Source organism: Epinephelus fuscoguttatus, linkage group LG6, assembly GCF_011397635.1.
Source record: "Epinephelus fuscoguttatus linkage group LG6, E.fuscoguttatus.final_Chr_v1".
Classification (NCBI taxonomy): domain Eukaryota; kingdom Metazoa; phylum Chordata; class Actinopteri; order Perciformes; family Serranidae; genus Epinephelus; species Epinephelus fuscoguttatus.
In genome coordinates, this window is record NC_064757.1 from 12,942,199 (window position 1) to 12,961,011 (window position 18,813).

At 42.2% G+C, this 18,813-nt stretch overlaps 1 protein-coding gene across 6 annotated transcripts in view; it reads left to right on the forward strand.

Moving 5' to 3' along the window:
- tet3 (tet methylcytosine dioxygenase 3) overlaps positions 1-18,325 on the forward strand; it is a 55,756-nt gene extending 37,431 nt beyond the window's left edge. For all 6 annotated transcript variants that reach the window (XM_049577772.1, XM_049577776.1, XM_049577773.1 and 3 more), the window contains 8 exons: positions 860-950; positions 5,228-5,321; positions 7,059-7,267; positions 8,624-8,774; positions 8,961-9,050; positions 9,372-9,509; positions 9,679-10,033; positions 10,248-18,325. In XM_049577772.1, the coding sequence (XP_049433729.1) occupies positions 860-950; positions 5,228-5,321; positions 7,059-7,267; positions 8,624-8,774; positions 8,961-9,050; positions 9,372-9,509; positions 9,679-10,033; positions 10,248-12,103 (2,984 nt within the window). In that variant the 3' untranslated portion in view covers positions 12,104-18,325. The remainder of the gene's footprint in view (positions 1-859; positions 951-5,227; positions 5,322-7,058; positions 7,268-8,623; positions 8,775-8,960; positions 9,051-9,371; positions 9,510-9,678; positions 10,034-10,247) is intronic.
- Positions 18,326-18,813: the final 488 nt, after the last annotated feature.

Genomic DNA, 18,813 nt, shown 5'->3' on the forward strand with positions numbered 1-18,813 from the left:
GAAACTAAGCAGTACTGTTTAATTATAAACCAGCTTAATGCTTAACTGCTTAACTGTGATTTAAGTTTTTTTTGTATCCAGCTGACCACCATGTTGTTTCTTGTGTCAATACAGCCAAGCTCGCAATACTTCACCCACCACTGGGAGCGTTTATTTGTCTGGTGCAGCGCATTGCATTCTGGTAGTTGCAGGGTTTCTACCTCTTGAGCAAAAGTAAATGCCACAGCTCTTTTTCTCTGTTTTCACAGATCACATAGCACCAATTTCAGAAGTATTTGTGTCTATTTACTGCGTAGACAGCCCAGTTTTATGGAAAGACCATCTTTCCAGCAGTAAAACACTACTTTATGCAAAAGTATAGTTTCACATAATCTCTTTGCTGTCATTCTACAATTTGAGAAGAGACTTTAGAAGAAATATATCCATATAAAACAGTACATGATAATGGCTGCAACCGCAGCACCCGCTGCTTTCTTATTGGACAGTTCTGTTTAAGTCAAGCAGCAAAACACATGTAAGTACAGAGACTCAAATTCGCTTCACTTCTTATCTGAGTGTAAGATAAGGAAGTTGAAAATGAATCATAATGTAGCGCACATGTAGTATTAATACTTGTATTATCTTAAAATGATAGAACAATCAGACTAAATAATGATAGCTCTATTTACATAAACTCAAGTGTTAATCACAGAGTTAGTTGTAATATGCAGTACAGCTCGAGTGGGAGAATACATACAGTATCATCGCTAACCTGTTGTATATTGGGAATAATTGTGTACATTTTGGTGTGGAATTTGCCATAAGTCTTTTTCAGGTCCAGTTATGTGCTGTTTGTTTAACCTCTATTGTCTCTTTCTAGAACAAATCCTGGAGAAAGATGAAGGGCCCTACTACAATCACCTGGGATCTGGACCTACTGTAGCTTCCATACGAGACCTGATGGAGATGAGGTGAGCCTTCTCTTCTCTTCTCTTCTCTTCTCTTCTCTTCTCTTCTCTTCTCTTCTCTTCTCTTCTCTTCTCTTCTCTTCCTCCTATATGCTCTTGCTTTCTCTGCCTCTCCCTCCTCCTCCTCTCTCTCCACCTTCTCTCCTCCTCACATTTTGTCCTCAGGGAATCCGTGACCCAGAATCCAGTAGGAGAAACAGGAAATATCAGCATCATCAGCATATCAGAGGCAGAGGAAAAAGCACAGGGGTAGCAGCAGATGATAGCTGAGAATGAGAGGAATGAGGGAGGATATAAATCCAATCAGAGAGAGGGAGACAGTGAAAGATAAGACAGGAAGACAGACAGAAGGGAGGAATGAAGAGACAAATAAAAATTTTAGTATTACAGTAAGTATGATAGCAATGGCGCGTTATTTTTGCACTAATGTCAGCATCAGTTATTTATGTTATGTAACAGTCCTCAGAATTAATTAAGGCTGGGAATTGATGTTTTGAATGCAAATACAGTTTTTCTCAATTGCTAAGACACATTTCTGGAAAGCTGCTCTCCTTTTCTCTAAACTGTGAACACAAAACCCAATTTTCAAGCTACATTCACAAAACCTCAGACTCTTTTTGCAAAACCAAACTTTCACCTCAAAACAGTTCAATCTGTGCTCAAAACTGAACTATGTTGTCAAATCGTGCCCCAAGTCAACCAAAATTAAAAACACTACTGAGCAGTCACTAAACACTACATAGAAAAATAGAAAACACAATGCTCAGGACATGAAGCTGTAGAAATAAATGTTTATTGTTCACTGTAGGCTAAATGCATGTTGCAAAACAAAAAACCTGTGCATTCAGTACTTGTACATAGTAAAAAAAAAAAAGTACAAAAAACAGAAATCCTGTGCATTTACACGTAGCACTTGTACAGTACAAAAACAAACAGAAATCTTGTGCACAAGTGCTTTAGCACTTGTATACAGTAAGCCTACATAAAAATAATGTACAAAAATATACAAATGAGAAGTGCATTACTCAGCCACAGCATCATTTCTCCGTACTGGGTCAGGCCACAGGACTTCATCAACATCACAGGCCACATTTTGTCTGGCCAGGCAACGGGGGAAAAAACCCTTTGCATGCCGTATCCAGGCTTGGCATGCCTCCACACCTATGTCACCACAGGCTAGTTCCATGGCTTGCAGGAGATTTACCCTGGTGTAAGGTTGGCGTTCATATACCTTCCACCGCCATGAGGAGAAGAATTCTTCAATGGGGTTCAGGAAAGGGGAGTACGGTGGAAGGCAAAGATTGATAAAACCTTGGTTCATATTGAACCACTCTCTAACCTGGAGGGCTCTGTGAAAACTCACATTGTCCCAAACAACAACATAGATGGGATGCTCCTAACCAGTGCTCTCTGAACTGGCTTATATATGTTCCTTCGCATCATTAGCCACAAGTGTGATTTTGAGTTGTTGTGTTCAACCGGTGACACCTGTGCTTTAATTGTGTTTGACTTTTGCCACCTGTGCTCACCATTATGCGACACAGGTGCATCACAATGAAAATGTGTTGGCAAGTTGTGTCTAAACAGGTGAAAAGTGCTTATGGTTTTGCCAAAAGAGTGACTGATTCAATCAGTGGGTTCAGGCAACTGAGCATTTGGTTCAGACAATAGGGTTTAGTGTTTTAGCAATTGAGAAAAACTGTAATGTATAAACGAAGCTGAATTCCCTCAGTTTGAAACCTCAAATTACTGTAAACAAATAATCTCCCTGTGAAATTGAAGGTAAAATCTATGTGCAATAAACAAGAAAGCAGATGACATTTAGCATTAGCAATCAGGAATTTAATGTCAGTCATGTCACATACACAGTAATAACCGGACATTCTCATCAAACCAATTTAATAAGCTGTTGTTACTTTGTCTGCAACACATCAGCAGACTTGGTAATAAAAAGACAGATTGAGTTGAGCAGTTTGATCTTCATAGGATTAGTATTTAGTCAATTTTGGAAGGAACAGCAGAGAGCTCCCCAGCTGGTGATTTTGATAACCAAAGTGAAGCCACAGCCTCTAGAAATCATAGGGCTGGGTATTGTTTAAAAAATTACTAAACTGGTACCATTAAAGTGATATTGATACTAATGGAGTACTTCATTCTATACCAGGGTATGTGAATGGAGTGCCGTGTAGAATAGCTGTTCTTTTGAAAGTTTCGATGACATCACCCAGCACACGCAATTACAGAACACTTGCGGTGATTGGCTGTGAAAATGCAAATAGTCATTTTTTTCTAGATCTGGCTACAAAAAAAGGATCAATGCAAGTTTTGTTGGACTGTTTTGATTTTACTTGCTGGGTTATTTTGGTTGATACCTTAATGTATCGAGTACCGATACCCAGCAGAAGTAAATCATTAAATTATTGTTGAGCTATCTTACTATAACATAACACTGATCAAAGGTGATCAGCAGATTTTAAAGGTATACTATGCAGGATCAGTTACTGTTTGTAAACATGCTGGCCAGTGAAAGTGACAAAAATAAGCCAACACAAGATTTAGTCTTGGTTGGCATTTGCCTTGCTATATTTGTGTTTTTTCAGCACTGTGTCTCTTAGATGCCAGCTGCTGACGGTCTGCTACCTAGTCATTACCTTTTTGTAAAGCCCCGGCCTCACCTGAGCATTATGGGGTACACATCCATAAACAACTCAAACACAGACAATAAGAAGAAAATCAGAAAATATAGGCAGAGTCTTTGCAGAAAAGCATACTCCTAGTAGGTCATTCATGATTGTTGACCCACTAGACTCTGTCTGAGTTTGTACATTGTTTTTAAGGGAAATCCTGCATAGTTTATCTTCAAGAATTAGTGTTTTTCCATACCCATTCTGATAATGTCTCGTGGAGTCTGTTACTTGTAACCCCAGACTGCATATAGACATTGTACTTTGTGTAACCTTTTATTACCGGATGCCTCATTGTGTTATGCCTCATATTAACAGTACTGAATAGTGTACTGAGGCACACATTTGGCTTTTATTCAGAGAGTCTGGATTTCAATAGTCATTAGTCCCTGGAGAACACAAGTTGAGTAAGGGTGGGAAGTTGGGCCAAAGACCACTTTCTGTTGTGTGAGAGATGACATAGATGTTAAGGCCCCAATGTCTGTAGCTGACCTTTGACCCAGGCCTGACCCCAGCAGGCCACCCCTGTGGTGACAGAGCCCACTTCACTCCCACTCTCTGAGCCACTTCAGGGTGATTCCTATTCATCAGGAGCCTCTTGTGCTCACTGTCACATCAGTTCTGCTCAGGGCTGACGTTTTCACAATAGCAGGTATCAAGCAAGCAGGAGACCTGATATGGGCCACAAGCAGACCTCTGACAAGTTCTGATGACCTATCCTGACCCCTACGCAACCTCTGACCCCTCCCCCCTCCTATACACCCCATCACTCTACCAACAGACCTGCAGAAATAGACACATGCACCATTAGGACTACGGTTATGTAATCTCTCAGTAGTCCATTATTTACTTAAGCAGGTGTTCACAGACAAACACACAGAACAAAACAAATCAAAATAGATTTTGTGTGTTCACAAAATAATCTCGTGCATACACACGGACACAAACACCAACACAGAAATATTTCCAGGTGAGGGCCCTCTGGCTGGCATTGTGTCGAGGCTAGTGGGTTCTGGTTTGCTCTGCCGTGCCTGTGTGAATCTCAGCAGAGCCTTGTGAACACTCCTCATAAGCCAGTGCTGCTGAGGTTGGCCTGTCTTTGTCAGAGTTGACATACACTACAACTCCCAGAGACTACAAAAATAACAGATTCAGAGCAACACAGGCAAAAGCAATATGTGGCATAAACAGAGAAAACTCTCTTGATGAGGTTAATGATGACAGAAAGAAATCATTAACTTCCACACAACAGGACTGTGTCTCCTATTACAGCTATCGCTGTTATTGAGTGGTACTAGTTGACCTGTATCAGCAACCATTTAGCCAACTGAGCATGTTTAATTTGAGTTGTCAGATTGTTCTGATCAGTAAATAGGTAAATCTGCACTTTTCCTGTGCAAGTGATCAGTCAGACAGCTAATTCAGTGAAAGACAACAGTGTGTGTTTAGGTTTAGGCCACTTGATTGTTAGCTTGGTGTGTCAGAGCCATAAAGTCAGGCATCAGGACGATCTGATGTGAGGAGATCTGGCTCCAAACACCAACTGTTCAAGTGGATGAACATGAAAAGAGCTAAGCTGTTTCTCCTCTTGTGTAGGTATGGAGAGAAGGGGGATGCCATCCGGATTGAGAAGGTGGTGTACACAGGCAGAGAAGGAAAGAGCTCACGAGGATGTCCAATTGCTAAGTGGGTAAGTAGCATAATTGTCACATCACAGCTGTCATGTGTTTAAAGTTTTGAAAGAGCCTTTGACACAGATGACTGCAATAAGATAGAGAGCAATAGTCTTGAGACTTGGTATTCTCACGGTGTCCTCTTTTTCCTTTTATTTAAGACACAGGTAGTATTTTCTATAAAAATATATTTTGTCATATTTGCATAAACTGCCACTTAATCCAGAAAGTAGTGCATGATAATCTGTGGAAAAAATCAGGTTCCTCCGCCTCCTTGTTGTGCTTCTGATTGCATTTGCTAGAATCTACCATGGCCTAAGTAAAACAACCACACATGTAAAATGAGATAGTTGGTCTGGTTACTAACATGGCGGCCAGGTCACGGATGCTCTCATTTTACAGCTAAACAGTACACTAAAATATAGAAATAGGCAATGCAGTAACAAAATCTTAATTTAAATGTGATCAGCACTGCCTAGTTTGGCAGTTTGACCACAGTTCACAAGCTGTGACTGATATGATTGACAGCTGTTCTCGGCTTTGATTTGTTGTTTTTATTGATGTGCGATGGATTCTTGTAAATGCCATCAGAAGCACTACGAGGAGGAGCAGAGCTATGATTTTATTCACAGATTATCTCGCTCATATACTACTGGGTCGATGAAGTGACAGTTTCAGCAAATATGACAACAAGTTATTTTTTATAAAAGTTACCAACTACAGCTTTAAGATTACTTTTGAGAAGAACAGCCTGTGACTCAAAAAATAACATTTTTGACAGTCTGTCAACAACTCAGTCAAAGCCTGATTGTGTTGGTGATTGTGAAGTGAGAGAAAGAAAAAAGATGCTTTTGGACTTTTGTCCCACCTGACAGCAATGACAGCCAATCAACAATGGATTTATGCAGTGTGTGTGTGTGTGTGTGTGTGTGTGTCTGAGTGTATAATGAAGGGTCCTGGGGAGACACCTTGCCAAGTTTGTCACCCACAGTGAGTAAATAAGTAGGAGGTCTCACTCTGTAACAACTGGCCTGCCTCCCCTCCTGTGTCACCCCTGACACATCCTGCTAATGACTTTATGGATTCAAAACAGCCATCCTACTGAGGGAGGGTGTGTGTATGTGTGTGTGTGTGTGTGTGTGTGTGTGTGTGTGTGTGTGTGTGTGTGTGTTGGAGACAGAAAGAGAAAGGCTGTAAAGATAGTAAAAGTAAAAATGAGCAGGCTTGCATTTATCAAAAGACATTCATCTTTCAACTGTTGTGAGGGATCAGATATTACCGTTTTGAGAGGCAAAACATTGGACATTTATATTTTTTGAGCACTAGTATATTTTTTATAGTACAAGTCTCTCCAGCTAAATTGATTTAACCTATAACATTACATGCAGACTTGGGACTGGTATCCAGACACCACAGCAGGTCATATTTCAGTACAGGTGTAAAATATCCCTTCAAAATGCAGTGTAACTTTCACTGTTTGTCAGTGTGTCTGGTTCAGTATTAAAAAGCATCAGACATATAAAGGCAACTGCTTTTTATGCACTAATGATTTCAGATTCCTTCATAACAGAATTAGACAACAGGAGGTTTGGGAGCAGGTCCTTTTGGTTGCGATGATGTAATTCTGTGTTACAATCAGAGCAGTGGAACATAGCGAGCATAAATTAAGGAGTTACTAGTTAAGAGCCCGGGTGTTTACCTAACCTTTCCTGGATGAGTAACAATAAATAATGATGCGCTGTGTTTCCTATCAGGTGATCCGTCGTGCCAGCGATACAGAAAAGCTGCTGTGTCTGGTGCGTCAGCGTGCAGGCCACCACTGTGCCAACGCTGTCATCATCATCCTCATTTTGGCCTGGGAAGGTGTCCCGAGGGCCCTGGCTGACAAGCTGTACAGCGAGCTCAGTTGCACCCTCACCAAATATGGCAACCCCACCAGCCGACGCTGTGGCCTCAATGATGAGTGAGTGGCTGATGGTTGCTCTTTGACACTTGTTTTCTAACATACACGTTTGTGAATGTGCAGAGAGGTGACAGGTTTTATGTATTCCATCATTATATTGTTTTGCTGCACCTTCACTGTACCTGTATGAGTTTTTTTTCCAAACAAGCGTTAAATAATTTGATCTCAAGTCGTCTTTTAGGAGGACTTATGACATTATTGAGAATATGCTGAAAAGATTGTTGGTTTAATGGATGAATCAGGTGGAGGTTGATTGCCCTAGTCTGTGCTCGTGTGAGCATCCATGACATGGAAAAGTACTCCAGAGGCATGAAGCTAAATTTAAGCCAAATAATGTGTGTAAACACAAAAACATACATCCTATTGCCACAATAAGCTATAAATGAATGCTGGCACACCCTTGTTTAACATGGCTTAAACATAGCCACTATTTGCTATCTGGATTTATAAATTAAGTCTTTGCTGTGTTCATACTACAAGGAACAGGCTACAAATCAATTTCAATGGAGGCTGTTGAAATGAAGCCTCAAACTGACACCCAACACTTGTTACTGCATGATGGGTGTAATGCACTTCAAATCAAAACTGAGGTGGCCTCAACTTTTTTTTCAGTGCTCCAATGACACGGTGAAGCATCAACCAATCATGTTTTTTGTTACCAGCTGTGGTGCTGTGTTGTTTAGCTAAGTTAGCTGATTTGCAGTGCACACAGGGATGCAATGGAGCAGTGATATGTGATGTAAAGATGGGGCTTAGACGTTAATCAAAAGGATAGATTTTTATTTGACAAATACAAACTGTAGATGAAAAATTGAGGTGCATTGTTGCAAGTAGCAGACACACATTAGTCGACGACATATGAACTACATCAACAAACAAATGATTAAACAACACTTCAACAGCGCTTCGACAGTAATGTAGCTGGCCGTACTGTTTCTGTGTCAATGTTAGTGTGAACACAGTGTTATTCATTCCTAGAAGCCTCTTTGTTGTTAAACTAGTTATATACTATAAACTGCATTACCTTAGTAACTGATGGCACGTCAGTAGGTCAGATTTTATGTCTGTGCTACAAATAGTTTAGTAAGTTAGTTTATTTCAGTCATTTTCAAAATATGGACTCAAATACAACAGAGAAAAAAAAGAAAGATAAACAGTGTATAAATGTAATACAAAAAAGATATTTGTATTATGACGCTTCTAAGAGCCTGTAACCATGTTAATGCACCACCTCCTCATCTGCTACATTTTTATATTCACTCGGCCTAATATGGTGTTTATGTGATATAAACCATGCATGGATTACACATATTGTATACCTCAAGTTAATAGTGTGCTCACTGTCTCCCCCTGCAGTCGAACCTGTGCGTGTCAAGGCAAGGACAGTGAAACTTGTGGTGCTTCTTTCTCCTTTGGCTGCTCTTGGAGTATGTACTTTAATGGCTGTAAGTACGCCCGAAGCAAAATGCCACGCAAGTTCAGGCTACAAGGAGATCGCCCTGAAGAGGTACTCATCACATCAGAGCCACTTGTTGTATAGCAGGATGTGTGTATAGGGTTTTTTTTTTTTATGATCATTATTTTATCTTAGAGTTAAGTCACATTTGTCATCTTGAGTAATTTTAAGCTGCCACTTAATAGCTCTGTGACTTTGTGTTTGTTTTGACCTTTGATCTGTGTTTGTGCTCATCAGGAGGAAAAACTCAGGGATAACTTCCAGCATCTGGCAACTGAGGTGGCTCCTTTGTACAAGAGGCTGGCACCACAGGCCTACAGTAACCAGGTTGGTTATACAGCCAATTATCCATCACAGTCTTCACACAGTAAACACCAACCTCATGGTGCCCTCTAACTACACTTGTCATCTTCCTTATACACAACGAGTGGTTCTGTACACCACACCATCATAACTTTGGCTGTTTGCACAAAGACTGAGAAACAGAAAAGAATCTACTTCTCTATTTTTTATTTATTTTTTTTCAATATGGCATATCACATCTGTGAAGTGCGGCCTTTAAGAAAGGCAAAAAAGCAACTGCTGTTTGTGTGTCCTTCTCAGATAAATGTAAGGAAATAAAGTTATCCCTGTCCTCTTCATCCTCAGTGCCAGTCAGAGTCGAAAGCTCCAGACTGCAGGCTGGGCTTGAAGGAAGGCCGGCCGTTCTCTGGAGTCACTGCTTGCATGGACTTCTGTGCCCACGCTCACAAGGACCAGCACAACCTCTACAATGGTTGCACTGTGGTAAGATCACTCACCAGACACTCAAGTTTGTGTTTTAGGATATTTTGAGGTGAATAAAAAATACCTTGGTCTTTTGTGTGAGTAAGTTAAATGGCAAATGTTGATGGTTTGTGCCTTGACAATGACATAGTTGACATTTCATCTTGCTCTCCCGTCCTCTCTCTGTTAGGTGTGTACTTTAACTAAAGAGGACAACCGTTCATTGAAAGGGATTCCTGAGGATGAGCAGCTCCATGTGTTGCCTCTTTACAAGGTCTCGCTGACCGATGAGTTTGGCAGTGAGGAGACCCAGCGTCTCAAGATGCAGACAGGAGCCATCCAGGTGCTTCAAGCTTTCCGCCGTGAGGTGCGTAAGTTGCCGGAACCTGCCAAGTCCTGCCGACAGCGCAGACTGGAAGCCAAAAAGGCCAATTCGGAGAAGAAGAAAAATAAACTCATGCAGCAGGCTGGGGAGACGCCAGAGAAAACTATGGTCAAGACTGAAATGTGCGTCACCGGTTCCCCTCAACCCCAAGGCAATAAAGGTTAACTGTTTGTTTGTTTTTTTTGTCACTCTTAATAATTATGTTTAACACATATCCAGACTGTAAAGTAAATTATATTTCAAATTGCTTGTCTTGGTACCTTGCCTGTTTGCTTTCAATGCATTTACCTTAACCCTGACCTGCAACTAGTGTGTCACAAAACTGAACTGCATTTGAAGTTTAGTTTGTAATTTAACTTTCCTTTGTCATTCAGCAATTATAAAACAAGAGGTGAAGCCCATCATCAAGAAGGAGCCCTTCAACGGATCAATAGATGGATACCCTGTGCAGGTAGCAGACCCGTTCAACAACATCTATCCACACCCTGCCTACTATGCAAGGGGAGGCCTCCCCCCAACTGGCCAGCCCCATGCACCAGACCCAGTAAACGGTTACCACCACAATCTGCCCGCAATGCACTATGGCTACTACAACTACCCCCCCAGTGCACTTTTCCCCCCTAAGCTGAGGACCTATGAGGGTCGAAATGGCTCTTTGCCCAAAGCAGGCAGCAAGGCTGTCCAGGTTGACACAAAGCCTGATATTCAGAGCCTTCAGGCCAGACTGGCGCAGTCCTACCCGAACCACCCAGAGCAAGCCAACCAACCAAACCACAGCGCTTACATCCAGCCTCCAGACTACAACCAATCCCGTCCTTCCTCTGTCTGCTCTGAACCCCCCAACAGAGGCACTCCAGTCATCAAACAGGAGCCTATGGATGTGCCAGTCAATGAAGGCACAACGCAGATCCAGGCTGGTGCCAACACACCTAGCACCACCCCCCAGCCTATGCCTTGGCCAGGGCACAAGCTTAATGGAAGTATCATATCCAACAACTGGGAAGGCCACCTGAACCCCAAAATAAGCCCTGAAGTCTCGCTGTTGAACCCGGACAAGCAGCAGTTTCACCAGCATCCCCAGCAGCGACAGCCCTCTCCTTACCCCCAGCAGTGGACACCCTACCCTGGCTCAAATGCCCTGATGGCTTCCCCTGCCCCATCGCCATCACCCCAGGTACATCCTTCTCCATCTCCGTCCCCTCACTTAGGCACAGTGCTCCCAGGTAACATACACCAATTGTCCACAGGCCCTGCCACCCCACGCCCAAGTACCCCTCACCATGGTACACTACAGCCTGGCAACTCTCACTCACGCTCAGTTACACCACAGCCAGGCACCCCGGGTCCAGGCACCCCGGGTCCAGGCACCCCAGGTCCAGGCACCCCAGGTCCAGGCACCCCCAGGCACTGGGCCAGCCCTGCTCCTAGTCCTCAGCCGAATGCTTGGGCCATGCGGCCTGCGGCATACAGCCCTGGTTTGAAGCACAGCAATCCTGCAGGAGCCTACCCTGACAAGATCTGGTCCAAGACTGGGGAAAGTCGGTGTTCCACTCCCCTTGGGCTCCAAGAGAAGGCCTGGAAGTCTTGTGGAGGTTCATTAGCAGGCAGTACCCCGTCCCCTGCCCCTGAGGGTCGCCTCTTCCCTGATGCCCTGCAGCAGTCAAATCAGGCCTGCTGGAATCCCAGCCGAGTGGAGAGTGACGTTGAGAGCACCAAGGGCTGTGAGGACGAAGAAGATGAGGTGTGGTCTGACAGCGAGCACAACTTCCTGGATCCCAACATTGGTGGTGTAGCGGTGGCACCAGCCCATGGCTCTATCCTGATTGAATGTGCCCGTCGGGAACTACATGCTACCACTCCACTCAAAAGGCCTGATCGCTCCCACCCCACCCGCATCTCCCTGGTCTTCTACCAGCACAAGAACCTCAACCAGCCCAGGCACGGCCTGGCGATATGGGAGGCCAAAATGAAGCTGCTGGCAGAGCGAGCACTTCAGCGGCAGCAGGAAGCAGCTCTTCTTGGCCTCTCACAGGATGACATCAAGGCCCTCGGGAAGAAACGCAAGTGGGGGGCTACGGTGGCAGGTGCCAGTCCAGGACCTGGACAATCTAAAGACAAGAGGGAGGGGCCAGTGACGCGGTTAGCCCCCACCTTCCACACCTCCTCTATGGTTACTGTGTCTCCCTATGCCTTCACCCGCCTCACTGGCCCCTACAGCCACTTTGTCTGAGGTCAGAGAGACACAAACAGACTGATAGCTTCAGAGTGGTGCAGTGGAGGGCTGGAGAGAGCAATGAGCAGGATGAATGTCTCTCAGCCGTCCCGCAGTCTGGCATCTCTCCATCCTGCCCCCTCCGCAGTCCCCTTGGAGGAGGGGACATTTTTATTGTTTTTTACCTCATGTCAGGCAGTGGTTTGGGCTTCAGACACACTGCCTGTGGTGCTCTTCCTCTCTCTTCCCTGGAGAGGAACTTCATTGCTTTTTCTTGTTCATAGAATTTTAATGATTCTAATTATTGCTATTATTATCAATATTATTATGATTGCTATTGTTACTGTCAATGTTGTTATTACAGGTATTATTATAATGAAGACTTGTTTGTTTTTTATTATTGCTGTTTTCATTAATGTTATTATTAATGATGTGATTGTTTTTGGTTATATATTTTTTTAAATCAATCAGTCTGAGTCAGTCAGACTCAGACAATTGCTTTTTCCATGTTTGGAAAACGTGTACCCTTTTTTCTGTTTCTGATTTTCTTTGTTCTTGTCAATCTTCCAGCTGTACTTAGAGGAGGAGCCGTTATCTGCCTGGCAAGACAGCAAATCAATATCACAGTAATCATATGTACGCATATAAAATTGGCTTTCCAGTAGGCTTGCCTCAAATATTTATTTCTATTTTGACAATATACAGATATGTATGTACCTATTTGAAGGGAGTTTAGCCCTCCATAAAAATGTAATTTTAATTATGATCAACCTGGGCCTCTATTCCCTGGTTTTGTGTTCACATTTTCATCGCCTAGGCTGACCATATTCAACAGCAGCACTACTGTCTAATACACAGAAGACAGTAACACTGTACTGGAACCTGCCAACATCCATTTTTAGATTTTCTATTGCCTCCAGCTTACAAATACTGCATCTGGTATTTGCGTAATCAGTGCACTTCAGCCTCCCAGCATTATGTACAAATAGAACAAACTCTATTATTGTCTACACAACTGGTGAAAAACAGGAAAAAAGAAAGAAGGAAAAACAGGGCTACCAAAGTCAGTTGTCAAAGCAGTATGGTGCTTATTAGAATTATAAGTTGGATTTGCACTGATACAAACGTTAGCTTTTCAATGTGGCCACTGTAAGAATAGACCACATTAAAGGACTTTTCCATTTAGAGGCTGCTTGTTTACATGAGTACAGCTGAGGAGCAGTGCTTGGTTTATTTTGTAACTGCGCAGAGCCCCTAGAAGGCTCAAACTGAACTCTAACATTATCAAGAAAAACCAAGCATCACGATACAAACAGTAGGTAGATCATGCCCAGGTTAAAAATAATTGGAATTGTCCTTTAAACCACATTTGAAGAAACCATTGGGTGCTTCTCTTGGCATTAGATGACGTGCTCCTCCTCCTCTCCTGCACCCCTCCAGCTTTCGACTGGTGCTCAGCTTCCAGCTCTGATCAATTTCCATTCCGCTACTCTTCATGGCACTTGATGCTGTACTGAGGTGCTCTAAGTCTAATCTGGCTCAACTAGTATTAGCAAGTGAGTTTGTTTCAACCGATGTGGAGTAGCAGAATGATGAGATTTATTGCTTCAAGACTGGAAATTTGTCATGCAATGAGAAGTTAAATGGAATATCTTCCAAATTCTTACCTTTGCTTGTCATGTGTTCCTGTAACTGCACATACCTGGTACTCCACAGAGGTTAAAGTGATACTTCTTGCAAATGCATTTTGACCCAGGTCTGCAATTACCACATAGAGATGGAACAGGTGGCACACTTCATCTTCCTTTAACATTCAAGTAGGGGTGAGCATCTCCCAGTGTAAACTCTAGAGGGCAGCAGTGACTGCCTTTTCAAAGTGGTGTGTAAAACAAACCTACAAGCACTTGAGATCCATTCAGAAGCCAGTAGAGCCTTGCCGTGCTGCATTAACCACCCATGGCCAATAGAGGGGGATCTCACACCCTGTTTGCTGACCATGGATGGGACCTTACCAAAGCAGCTTAAGGTAAAATTGATCTTTGTAAATGAAGTCTGGAGATGCTTAAGGGAGGCCCGTCCTGGGTTTGAGCAGAGGGAAACAGTGTTGAGTCAGCAGATGCTTTTGGTGCTCCTACACACACACACACTCTGGTGCTCTCCTATTACACTTGATTTACTGTGAAGGGCCCACTCCTCCCTCTGCATGGTGCTGTCATCTTCGAGCAGAGGGAGCTGTGTCCTTCTGCAGACACCTTGTCACCACAGAGCCAGCTCAATCAAAGTGGCTGCCCTGTGGTCACAGCTCTGTCACTGGGCTTCGAAAACTGGTCCCTTTTGAGGTGCTTTTGCAGTTTATTGTGACAAAGTGGTTTTGTCTCAAACAAAGTACACTGTACAGGGCACTCAGTGCACTGTTGGTAACCCATTCACAGAGAAAACAATAGTGCTGAGAGCTAAAGGGAGACCTTGAGAAAACGACTGTAGCATCTGGGAGTTGGCTCCAAATGCAGGTGCACTGAATCAATGAATCTCTCACTTTGTGTGTGTGAGTGTGTGAAAATGACTCGAATGCATGGGTGCGTGAAAGAGGAAAGCCAAAGAGAGAGACTATTTAACAGCCCTGACAGAATCCCGTGAATCACTCCTTTTTGTTTTTAGGCATCAACCATGTGACTGAATGATTCATTCAAGCGGTGACATGGCTGACTTGCAACATGTGCCGAAAATGAAAATGAGCTACTAGATAATTGGATAAAGGCTGACTCCTGGCTGCTGGGTGGTTGTTTGGGTCAAGGCCCCGGTCATCTGTGAAAGACCCTGTTACCTCTCCTGAGGGTCTCCAGCTCTCTACCTCACGCTGTAGAGACACTGGTCACAATCACAACTTGCTACTGAGGGCAGAGAATCAAGCATATGTCCCTTTGTGTGCTCTAGATCTCCACACTCATTTTAACCTGCTTTGTTTTTTTTACTCTTATTTATTACTACATGGTGATGATGATAATGATTGTCTTTGATGTTATTGTTTTTTTTCCTCTTTTTTATATAGCTAATACAAATTGTACATAGAGAAGAAAAGATTTATAAAAGCACTTTTAATCTTGATTTTAATGACAAAAAGAAAGAGCCGATTATTGACAACTTGAAGCTTAGTTTTTTGTTTTGTTTTTTTCTCAAGAGAGAGATAAAAAAAAATGTAAATATTAAAATATTTAGGTAAGATTATTTAACTGGTGAGGATAGTAACTAAACCATGAATGACAAGGGGGTGTTTTGAAGTCTCTGACAGCCCCCAACAGTAAACAACACTTGGTCCCGATGTGTTGTGTGTAAATGTGTGCTTAGTAACACTGCTGTTTTGCTTTCGTAAGTACTGTACCCCTTGTCAGCATGTAACTGACAGAGACTTTTCACTCTCTAAAGACAAATTCATTAGCCCGATTATGGAACATGAAACCACACTTCTTACTTACTCACTGACAGTCAAAATAACTGGAGGATCCCCTGTTTTGCAGTGCACTGATCAAAACCTCATAAAAAAATATGAATTTAAGAGTTTTAGAAAAGCTTGTCTGCTCGACAGCAAATCGTTTTGACATTTAACAGCAGGTGTCAACAACCCAAGGCAAACACTTAAATTTCATCTTTTTAATCAACTTCAATTTTTTTTAGTCAACAACAGTGATCTAATTGGCAGTAAGCTAAGGACATATCTAAAATGGTAGCCATAAACCCAATATGGGCTGTTTGTTGTTTAATGGAATAGTTTGACATTACAGGTAAAATGCTTATTTGCTTTCTTGCCAAGAGTTAGATTGACACCACTGTCATGTCTGTATGCTAAATATCTAGCTGGAGCCCGCAGCCTCTGATAGCTTAGCTAGCTAGGCTCTGTCAACAGCTAGAAAAGTCCACCCACCAGCACCTCTAAAGCCTGCTAGCATATTATATCTTATTTATTTAATCTGTTTGAAATCCAAATTCTAAACACGAGGTTGTGGTTTTATGGCGGTTATATGCCAGGCTATTTCTTCCAGGTAACCAGCCAACCAGCAGAGACTGCAGGCCATCACTGCTCCCAGCATAGACACTAGGTGCATTTCCATCCGGGAAAAATGACATATAATCATGACATACCGTCACTGCAAGCTCTCTTCGTCATCTCCGGATGGCTTTTAACATGCTTATGTATGCACACAGGGCAGTTAGCTTAAACATTACTTGGTCCTTATTTCCATTGTCCTCTTCATTATTATACATTGTTTTACTTCATTTGAGGTTTGACTGGTGCTCTTATAATGAGATCATCTCATGGTGCCCTCTTCTGCAGTTGCACCTGACTGGAGAATCAGCACCACCCACTGCTTTTATTGATAAACCGACTCCCAGTAATAGCATAACAGTAGTGGTTTGAAAAGCACAAACATGCAGATTTTCTTTTGCCGATTTTCTAAAAAATTGCACGACATTTGGATGGAAACCCAACTCGTGTCACATAAACTTCTGTAAAGTTGTTTTCTGTATAGATTAAGCAGTTTGGAAGTGCTAGTAGGCATATTTTCCCTGTTTCCCCATTTTCGCTAAGCTAACTCCTAAGCTAACTATAACTTCATATTTAGCACACAGAAATGACAGTGGTATTGATTTTCTCATCAGTCTCATATTTCCCAAAATGGTGAACTATTCCTTCAGTATCAGCAGAGTTGCCCTTTATAAATTTACAACAGATCGTGTGCAGAACCACATCTGAAGGGGAGATGTTTAGGAACATAACCGGTAGTTGCAGAGCCAGTCTGAGTCGAATCAGTGGGCAACGTTTTAGCGAGTAATAGCCCAGCAATCTTTGTCAGTTGTCTTAGACTATCAGGTAAGAGACTGCCTCCCTGCTTGTTTAGATGTATCTATCATTATCTATTCTAGTTCTCATAATAGTAAGTATGAACTTGGCATAAAAATCATGACGCCCCTAGTGAACACACCGTGTCTTTAGTTTGTAATGAATCATATGATACACACATCATGACCAACAGTAGTTGAACTGGTGCAGGGGCTGGGACTAGTACAGTAACAGCCCATTTTAACCATAATGCATGGCCCACATTACTTACACACACACACACACACACACACACACACACACACACACACACACACACTTGCCTAACAATGGGTGCTGAGGATACGGTGTACATGATATCTTAATAACTTTGTAAATTTCTAAATGTTTCAAGAGTTTGGTGGTTGGTTCTCATGAGAGGCGCCTCCTGCCAAGCACGTACTGAGATGGGGGGCGTCGGTCAGCTGGTGCTATGATGCTTCACCTTAAAATTCACTGTGTAAAAAAAAAATATGAGGGATAAATGATAACCACAAATATTTTTCTGAGCTCTTCGAATGTCAAAAGAAGTATACTTTTGATTCAAGCAGTTTCACAGGATGGGAAGCTGCCCTGGTGCTGACTTTATGAAAAGTCTTTTGTTACGATGCTACAAATTTACATCTCTTTTTGAGGGCAGGGGGGCACTCAAACAGTTGATTACATTACATACATTGATTATTAATATTCATTCAATATTGTACTTGAACTCATTAAAACTAGGATGAGATATAGAATCATATTATATGAAGACTGTTATCTGGGTTTCACATTTGGTACAGCGCAAGTACCAAAGGCTATTGAGATGATCTTTTGAGTATGTTGTACATGTTCATGTTAACTGAATGCTAAGATATTTGAACAATACAAAAATAGCAATTGTGTACTGCCTCCCTTCCTCTTCCTCCCCTGGTCATGCACTTCCTTTACTCAACCCCTCTCTTATTCTTAACACACCTTGTATATTTTGTCTTTTTCTCTCACACACACACACGCACACACGCAAACATAAATATACATATGCATTTCACTGTGTGTGGCCCACTTTTAGAAATCTATTGAACACCTAATTTAATGCTCCAAATTTGGGATAGAGACTTGGACCCTGGCCCGTACTAAAAAATATAAAAAATAAAAATGAACCCACACAACTGGCAGCTACATTCCCTTTTGAGTTTTAGGATTGTTCTTGGTTCTTTATTTTCATGTCAAGGATGCAGTATGTAAAAAAAAAAAAAGTGTTTTTGTTCAGTCTCTCTCTCTTTGTAGCTGTATGGTGTATTATGTGAATACATAGTGTATGTGGTAAAAACCCCACAATATTGTTTTATGTTGCGCGATAAATAAAAACATTGAAGTGAAAAGATGTTTCATTAAGTGACTTTTTTTCTTGTTCAGATGTAACCAATTCTGATTTTGTTTACAGCAGCGCAGTAATGGTCAACTAAGCAGCAACATCTGGGGGTTAAAAATGTAACTGACACAAAGTGCTAAAAACTGCAGTTCCATAAATGGCCACTTGACGCTGGCTCCAAAGCAAAGCAGTCCCCATAGACACCAGTGTTAAAATGCCCAGCTTTACAGCACAAATAAACATGTTTAAAGCCTGGTACAAGAAACAGTTTGGTCTCTATAGCTAACATTAATATTAATGAATTTTTATATAACTCCCCTGTTTACATTTTGGCTTGAAGTTGGCTGCTTGAGTAACAGGCTGTCTGTGAGGTATTGCCACAGTCTGAGTAAGATCCACCCCTTACTCCACACCTCCACCCTCTTCTCCATATATGGTCTTCTGGCTCAAGAGAATAGAATAGAAACTCAGTATGTTACATAAACCTCAAGGATTTTA